This window comes from Pteropus alecto, unplaced genomic scaffold (genome assembly GCF_000325575.1).
Source record: "Pteropus alecto unplaced genomic scaffold, ASM32557v1 scaffold61, whole genome shotgun sequence".
Lineage (NCBI taxonomy): Eukaryota > Metazoa > Chordata > Mammalia > Chiroptera > Pteropodidae > Pteropus > Pteropus alecto.
In genome coordinates, this window is record NW_006434835.1 from 4067718 (window position 1) to 4076743 (window position 9026).

Below are 9026 nucleotides of genomic sequence, written 5' to 3' on the forward strand. Positions count from 1 at the left end.
CCCCCGCCTCCAAATCAGCTGCCACACTGAAGCAAGAGTGATTTAACCAAAAGTACACGTCTCTTAAAATCCTTCAGTAAGTTCCCCACGAACTCATGCTGGGAGAACAGGAGCTGATGGCTGTATTCCTCACAAGTCGTTGAAGGAACTGAAACCCTTATAAGCCTTTTAAAGCCATTGTAAAGTTCAATTCTGTAATTCCTATGAAAAGCTCTGCTCTGAGTAGAGTGGTGAGGATTCTTGAACTTGATTCTTGATTTTGAGGGGAAGGGCATGCGGATCCTCCACAACCCCGCCCCTTCTCACCATCCCAGCCTCATCCCGCTCCGCCTCCCCTCCCCCCCTCGGCGCTGACCCGCTCCCCCACTCACATCCACAGTCCGGCTCCAGCCAGGCGAACTACCCGCAGCTCCTCTCTCCTTTCCCCGCCCTCACACTTCCCGCCCACTCGGCTCAGAAAGGCCGGCCTTCAGACATGCCCGGCCTTCAGACATGCCCGGCCAGCGTCTACTCCTTGAGGACGTTCTCTAACGGCACCCTCTCCAGGAAGCCTGCGATGACTGGGACCCCCGCCACACCCCGTGCGCAAGCTGAACCCAGACTGTCATCCCACACTCGCCTTTCCACCCTGCTCACCCTGCCCACCTGCCCTCACCGTGTATCTCGCACGACGCCTACATGACGGGCTGAGAAAGAGCAGAGCGGGCCCGACTGTCAGGGGCGGGCCTGGCTGCAGAGCGGGACCTTAGCGCTCCCGTGTGGACGTAAATGATCTCACAGAACACCACAGCGGAGAAGGTCACGCCAACCATGATGTCGAGACAAAAACAAGACCACTTGGAAATCATATCTGGACACAAAAACATGATCGTGGTCTAACCTTCAGTTTCAATGTTCTCTCTTCAAAACGGCTTTCTTCTTAAAGTGCAGCTTAGCATAGGGGCAAAAAATATGGACCCTAGGACCAGACTGCCTTGATTGACTCCTGACTCCACTACTTAATACTCTATCACCTTGGGCGAGTCCTGACCTCAGTGTCTAAGTGTTGCCATCTTTAAATAACTACATACTTATATGCAAAGTGATTACATTAGCGTCTAAATCAAACTCAAGAACTGTTAGCTGTTTTACCTAAGAATAGAGTTTTAACCTTTTTAAACCACCCTTTCTTAGTGGGGTCCCCTGACCCAGATAATTCCCTACCAGAGGATCCTTCTGTTTCCTTCACAGGGTCTTTTTTATTTTCTTCCTAGCACTTTTCTAAACTTGTAATTTACATAATAACCTGTTTGGCAGCTGTCTCTCCCACTAGGATATAAGTTTTATAAGAGAAAGGACTATTGTCTTTTGTTTTATACCAAATACCCAACTCCTAGCACAGTTCCTGGGCCACGGAAGACACTATATTTCTGGAACGAATGGCCATCATCTGAATGTACTGTGCACAGCATTTTTGTCCAATGGGAATATAAGGTTGTTTGTTCCTCTGCACAATTAACAAGAAAGTTCAAGTCTTAACATTATTTTTGGAAATGGCAGAGACAATAGCAAGGTTAGAAAACAAATCTTTATGTTGCAGTAAGCTCATTTTTAGAACTTGCAAACAAATGTAAGAGGCCAACAAGATTTTTTAGTATATTCAAACGCTTTTACCAAAGGCCAAATGGTTAGTAGATGCCCGCTATTCACCTTTCCCCCTTAAATACTACACCAAAGCAACGACAGTGACCATGTAGCCCAACACCAATTTCTGTACCCTCGATGCGACACAGTAAATTCTGAAATGTGGCCTCTCCCTTGGTCCTAACTCCAGCCTCCTCTTTGAGTTTCACTGATGTCTCTAGCAACACTGACCCCACATCGGTTCCCAGAACCCTTCCTGACGTTGACACTCCCGGGCCTGGGTGGCGGTCCTTGCCACCTCCACAAGCTTTTCTCCACACAGCAGCCACAGTGATCCTTCTAAATCACTCTCGTTATGGCCATGCTATGCTCGACACTTCCCGACAGTTCCCCTCTCACTCAAAATGAAATCCCAGATCCTCGCCATGGCCTCCGAGGCCCTGCGTGATCTAGCCCACCTCCTCCGCCTCCCTCAGCTCAGCTCCTAACAGTCTTTCTCCTACATTTTGCTCAGGCCACACTGGGTTTCTGTTCAGAAGCCGCCTGATCAGAGCTTCCCTAACAGCTGTGTATGAACAGCCAGCACCCCCAGCATCATTCCCCATTCCATAACCCTGCTCTAGTCTTCCATGTGGCACTTCCTGTCAGTAGAGACATCATTTAATTAGTTAGTTCCTTTTGTCTGCATCCTCATTCTCTGCCCCAACTCAAAAATGTAACTCAACGATACTCAGCCATTAAAAAAAATGAGATCTTACTATTTGCAACGACATGGATGGACCTAGAGGTTATTTGTGCTGAGTGAAATAAGTCAGATGGAGAAAGATAAATGCCATATGATTTCACTTATATGTGGAATCTAAGGAACAACGAACAAACTAAATGAAAGACTCACAAATATAGTGGACAATTTGGTGATGGACAGAGGGGGGCGGTTGGGGACTGGGAGAACGGGGTGAAGGGTTACAGGAGTACAATTTAGTAGTTGATAGTTGGTCACAGGGATGGGGAGCACTTTTAAAAAAATCCTCAAAAAAAGTTATGTTACTTGAGCCAGTAACTTCATTCTAAGAATCAACTCTAAAAACACAGGAAACATGGACAAAGATTTTAAATACAATACAATTTTATTCATAAGAACAAAAAACTTAGAGATGGAGGGACTACTTAAATTATGAGATATTCACACAATGGAATACTACAGTCATCATAATGTCTCCAAAATATGTACTGACAGAAAAGTGCTGGTGATATATTAACTGGGAGAAAATTTTAACTAAAAAACTGTATAAATGGCATCTCAACTCTTTAAAATATATGCATTTTAAATACTGAAATGACATGTAACTTTTATTTTCTTTAGAACCTTTACTTTCTAATTTTCTAAAATGTGATACTTTTACCATTGGAAACCAGTGAGAGATTTGTATTAACAGTCATCAGCGACATCCAACAACTCCATTTCTTCCCACTTCTTACGGGATCGAGTCTAACACCTCAGAAAGGCACCCGGATGTGGCCTCCCCTACCTCCCTTGTACCAGCCCCACTCCATCCCAGAGCCCAGCCCAGCAGAAGCCCTCGGAGTTGCCCCCACCTGCCCCGCTGCTCCACACGTCTCTGCTCACTGTGCTGTCTCCACTGTGACCATCACTCCCATGTTCATTCTGCCGAAGCATCTCCTTCTCTCTCCAGAGAACAAGTTACCATTTTCTGTCCAATTTACATCCTAACGTGAGATCAGCCAACTCCAGTCTCAGCGCTCTAGTTTTGGGTCTTCACCATCTACACCAATTAAGACTCCTAACAGGGCAAGAGACAAACTTAACGAAGCTTATGCAAAGCAAAATTTATTTTAAGGATACTGGTTTATTTCCCACACCATAGTGTGGGAAAGTTGGGTGCCACCGGGCCTCAAATGCCAGTAGAATTCTCATTCTCTGTTGGCTTCATCTACTTTCATCAGAGATCAGCTTTTACACAAATGGGAATATGGCTTCCAGCGACGATCTAGCCCCGAATCCAATAGTTTCTACAACTAGAGGAAGCAGACTATTCTCTGTTCCCAAATCCAAAAGTCCCAGCAAAGGGCTCTGACTGCCCATATTGTGTTAGGTGCTAACCTAGAACCAATCAACTACAGTCGCAGGGCTGGGAGGGCATTACAAGGTCCCATCGTGCTGGCTCTGCTTCCAGGACAGCGGAAACTGCTGCGGTCCAGGTACCTGTCCTGAATATGTCTCCCGCACCATCTCTCACCTGGGTCAACACGACAGTCTCCCAGCCCGTGTTTCCTCCCTCCTGTCCCCCCGCACCCCCACCCCCCGCCTCCAAATCAGCTGCCACACTGAAGCAAGTTTAGCCTGAATTAATATGATGGCTAGGTGGAGGGCCAGGGGACGGAGGGATCAATTGGGGGGATTGTTTTATGAACTATATAGATTCTAAACAATGTACTGTATACTTGAAACTAATTTACACAATTTTTTTAATGTAACTCAACAAGAGTGATGACTATCTGTTTTGTTCGCTAATGAATCTCCAGCACTTAGGACAGTGTCTAACGAACAGAAGACACCCACCACCTCAGAACGAATGCGCAAGCCTATCCTGATGCAACTGCCCGAGAAGCCTGACCCGGCTTTAACTTTTAACAAACCAGAACGTGCCTTCAAAATCCATCTCAGAGGTCACCTCCTCTGAGGCCCCCTCCTTCCTTCTCCCCTCCATGTTCTCATGCCCTGGACAGTTTCACCTAGTACACCTATACTGCATGCATACTTTCAATATTATGCTTAGAGCAATGTCATAATTATTAATTTACTGTGAAATCCTTGAAAACGGGATCACATATTATTCATCTTTTCATCCTCAGAAACTAAGTAAGGGCTTGAGATAGAGAGCAATAAATGGTTATAGAATTAACAGAAATTACATGTGCTATGTGCAACCTAAATTTTAATTTTACATTTGACAAATCCGGGTAAGGGGTTAAAGAGAGTTCTTTGTACTATCCTTACAAGTCTTCAGAAGGTCTGCAATTTTTTTTTTAAAACACACATGCACATGTCCGACAAGCCCTTATTTGGATCAAATATTTTTCTTCACTACAATACCACATAAAACCAGAAAGAGCACATTTAAAAAAAAAAAAAAAGTAGCTATATTGACCTCAACTATTAAAGAAAAAGAAATGATTCGAAATTTTAGGTGTTCAAATCTTACTACTTCTCTCCCCAATCTGTTATGTGAATTGTACATATATCACCTTTAGATACATAAAACATTATTTAGTTATCACTGTTACAGACAGTGGTGAAGATTAAGACTTTAGACCTCGATTCCTTAAAACTAACACTAAGCAGAAAATTTTACTAAAATAGTAATTTAAAAAATCTTATAAATTGAAGTTGTTTTGCCATAAGCTGCCCAATTAGTGTTAAACTAATCTATTACGGAAAGGTGATCTGTTTTTGTCATATAATTGTGAAAAAATGCATACAATTCTACACAGCTACAATTCAGTAACAGCTCAATCTAACAGTAGTTTGTGGGCCGCCCATAATTTGCAAGGCGCTGTGCTGTGGGCCGGGTCTTCAAATTCTCAAGGTGTGTAGAATGAACAACTCAGAGAGAGAACTGGGGCTCCATTAAAAAAAATATTTCGACAAGTCCTAATTTTGTCTCGACAATCTATTTATAGGAAAACTGGATCTAGAAGTCTCTAAAACCTCCTAGAAACATTTTAGATTTTAGTAATCAAACTTCCTGAATATCAATTATTCCACCTGCAAAACGGTCAATCATAAATCAAATTCAATATGCAGTCATTTATGTTAGTTCAAATGTATTCCAAAAATATGGAATTTGAAGTACTTTTAATCAAAGAAATCATGATGTAATTTCTTCTAACAATATCACCAAAGGTGAAAACTACATATGTCTTACTTATTCGCCCTCACCCTTCGCAGGGTCCTACCCATAGAAGGTAGTCAACAAACATTTGTGAGAAGAATTTAATTTCAGAAACTTGGTCTTACCTCATTTCTCTCATCTACATCTTTGCATTTTTCCAGAAGAGCTTTCAGAGCATGAATGTTCTCTTCTTCTACATAATTTATGACACTCTGTGATATCAGGACTGACATTTTCACAGAAACCTAATTATCTTTATTCCAATACCTGTTAAAAGCGGGTTAGATAAAATACACATAATTTGTGATTAGGAAAATAAACTAACCTTAACTTGTACAAATATACCTCCAGCAGCAGGAGTGGAGGCAAAGCCCCCTAGCTCAGCTGTCAAAATGCCTGCCCCTCTCTTTCCAAGATTCATACTCATCTCAATCTTTTAGTCATTTTTAAAATTTATTTATTTAAATTTGTTATGGCGACATTAGTTAATAAAATTATACGGGTTTCTAGTGTACAATTCTATAATACATCATCTGTATACTGCACTGTGCTCACCAAAGTCAAATCTCCTTCCGTCACCATATATTCAGCCCCCTTCACTCTGTTCTACCTCCCCCGCCCCTTCCCTGTCGTAACCACTAAACTGTCATCTGTGTCTATGAGTTTTTGTCCTGTTCATCTGCTGCTTTCCGTTTTACATCCCACATGAGTGAAATCAGGTGGTTCTCAACCCTTTCCGTCTGACTTATCTCGCTTAGCTGATTATCTCAAGATTTACCCATGCTGTCGCAAATGGCAGGGTTTCGCTGCTTCTGATGGCTGAGAACATACGTACAATGGAATATTGCTCAGCCGCTCATCTCGGTCTTAACTCCAACTCCAGATCCAACCCCCACATCCTCCCCAGATTAAAAAAAAGTGCTCCACTGCCCCTCCTACTGCCTCCTCCGCCTCAGTAGACGCAGCTCCAGCTCCATCTTCCAAGGCTGAACCTCGCAACTACCTATGACTTACCTCATCCTCTCAAACTCTACATTCGACCTCACAGTAAATCCTTTCGGTTCTATCTATAAAATACATTTCACATCTGGTTACTACTCACCACCTCCCTCACGACCACCCTGATCCGAGCCACCGTGACCTCTCACCTAGACCACAGCTGCTCCCCCTACTTCCATCGCGCCTTCCCCAGTCTGTCCCCCATAAGGCAGCCTCAGTGATCTGAAACCGACACGTGCATCGGAATCACCTAGAGGCTTTGTACAGCACAGGTGCCCGGGCCCTGCCCTCAGACGACCTGACAGCAGGTCTGGGTGAGGCCCCGCAACCTGCATCTTTAACGAGCTCCCAGGAGATGCTGCTCCAGCAGCTGCTGGCTGAAGAGCCAGGTGGGATTACATCCTTCCTTGCTCAAGGCCCTCCAATGGCTTCTCAAAGCCCTTGAGGTAAGATCCAACGTTTCACCTGGGGGTCTTGCACCAAACGTGCGCCTGGCCGCTCCCTCAGCGCCCTCACGTCCTTCAGTCCCCTCATCAGGAAAGTCTAACCCGACCATCTCATTTAAATAGTAACAGCCTCACTCACGCAGTCCACGGCGAGTCCCACACTTCCATCCCGTGCCCTAATTTACCTTCTCCATGGCACTTACCACCATCAGAAGCACAGCAGATGTGTCCACCTACCACAACTAGAATGCAAGTTCCTAAAGAGTAGGGACTTTATTCTATCCAATTGGACATCCAAATGCAAATAAACGAACCAACCAACCTCAACCCACACCTAGCACCAAATACAGACAATACCATGAAACTGACCTAAATGTAATATCGAAAAGCACAAAACTTCTAGAAGAAAACATAGCCTATTTTGGATTAAGCAAAGATTTCTTTGCTTTAACACTAAAAGCATGGTCCTTTAAAAAAACTGATAAATCAGAGTTCATCAAAATTCGAAACTTTTGTTCTGTTAATAAAACGGCGAGGCACCGGCGACTCCTTTTTCTCCACCATTTTCCCCTCTTGAACAGGTGTGTCTACACCCGGTACCCCACGCCTGCCCTCTCCATGTATTTTCTAGTACGGAACCTTTTTCTTGAGGTTCATAGGTTCACAGATGGACAGAAATCGTGCCTATTCCCGTACCCAGAGCCTCACTCAGGCCTGATTTAGATAATGGGAATTAGAACTTTTGAGCTGACACGATTCGAGTGAGATTCCGGACGCCGAGTTGATGTGTAATGTGCTGAGACTGTGGAAGGCCTTGGGCTGGGGCGAACGTGGTTTGCATGTGAGACGGAAGTCCATCTCTGGGGCCGGAAGGCAGAAACTATTGTACTGTATGATTCTACTGATGTGACATTCCAGAAAACGAAAACTACACGGACAGAAAACAGAGCAGAGGTCGCCGGGTTTAAGGTGGGGGGTGCAATGACTGCGACCGGGTATGAGAGGGTGTGGGGAGTTCGGGGACTGCTGTATATATACCCTGACGTGGGGGCGCTTACACAACTGTATGACTTTGTCAAAATTCAAAACTGAACACAAAACTGAGTTTATACTGTATGTAAATTGTGCCTTAATAATACCTTTTTTTTTTTTTTTTTAGGAAAGGCAACCCTTGGTTGACCCCAGATCAGCATTAAAGTTATACCAAGAATTAAGTTTGCTTCATGCCAATGAGCTGCTCCTCAGCAGGGGCTGGTTCTGCTATTTGAGGACTGAAAACCACTCTGTCGTGTACACAAGAGAGCTGGATGGCACAGACAGAGTCTTTCTCATCATTCTGAATTTTGGAGAATCATCACTGCTAAATCTAAAGGAAGTGATTTCAAAAATTCCCACAAGAGCGAGGATAAGGTTAAGTACCAACTCTGCCAACAAAGGAAGTGAAGTTGATACGCACGCCATTACACTGGACAAGGGAGAAGGACTCATCCTTGAATACAACACAAAGGATCTCCTTCATCTCCAAACAGACTTCAGAGACAGATGTTTTGTTTCCAACCGGGCATGCTACTCCAGTGTATTTAACATACTGTACAGCTTGTGTTAGACACCTCTATAAAAGAGATGAAGACACTGGCTTTCTGTCCTGTTATAAGCATCTGGAGTAACTTCATGTACACCCATGCTGCTGGGTAAACTTTATCAACAGTCATTAATTATTAGATATTTCTGTAGCTTGAATGGCATTGCTTTTAGGAAAGGTTGTCAAATGTTTTTAAAGAATAAAAAAATGTCTAAAGGAAATTATCTCTTGTAGGAACTTGTAACTTTACTGAGATGGCATCAATAGAGATGATCGTAACAGATTCGAAAGACCTAATGAATTTTAATGTGAAGAATGTTCTTATTCACAAAATGCAAGCACAGAAACTAGAGGATGATTTACCACCAAAGTGTCTAAAAATGGTCACTAGCAGGGAGGCAGGACCCTGATTTGTAAACTGTTCAAAAAGATCTCAGTAAAAAAGGCAAACACAACGCTGTT

General features: G+C 43.6%; 1 protein-coding gene across 1 annotated transcript in view; it reads right to left on the reverse strand.

The window, feature by feature from the left end:
- The window catches only part of KIDINS220 (kinase D interacting substrate 220), a 92558-nt gene that overhangs the window by 76961 nt on the left and 6571 nt on the right, over window positions 1-9026 (reverse strand). Inside the window, exon 2 of the mRNA XM_025045789.1 lies at window positions 5663-5804. Within this exon, the coding sequence (XP_024901557.1) occupies window positions 5663-5770 (108 nt within the window). The 5' untranslated portion in view covers window positions 5771-5804. The remainder of the gene's footprint in view (window positions 1-5662; window positions 5805-9026) is intronic.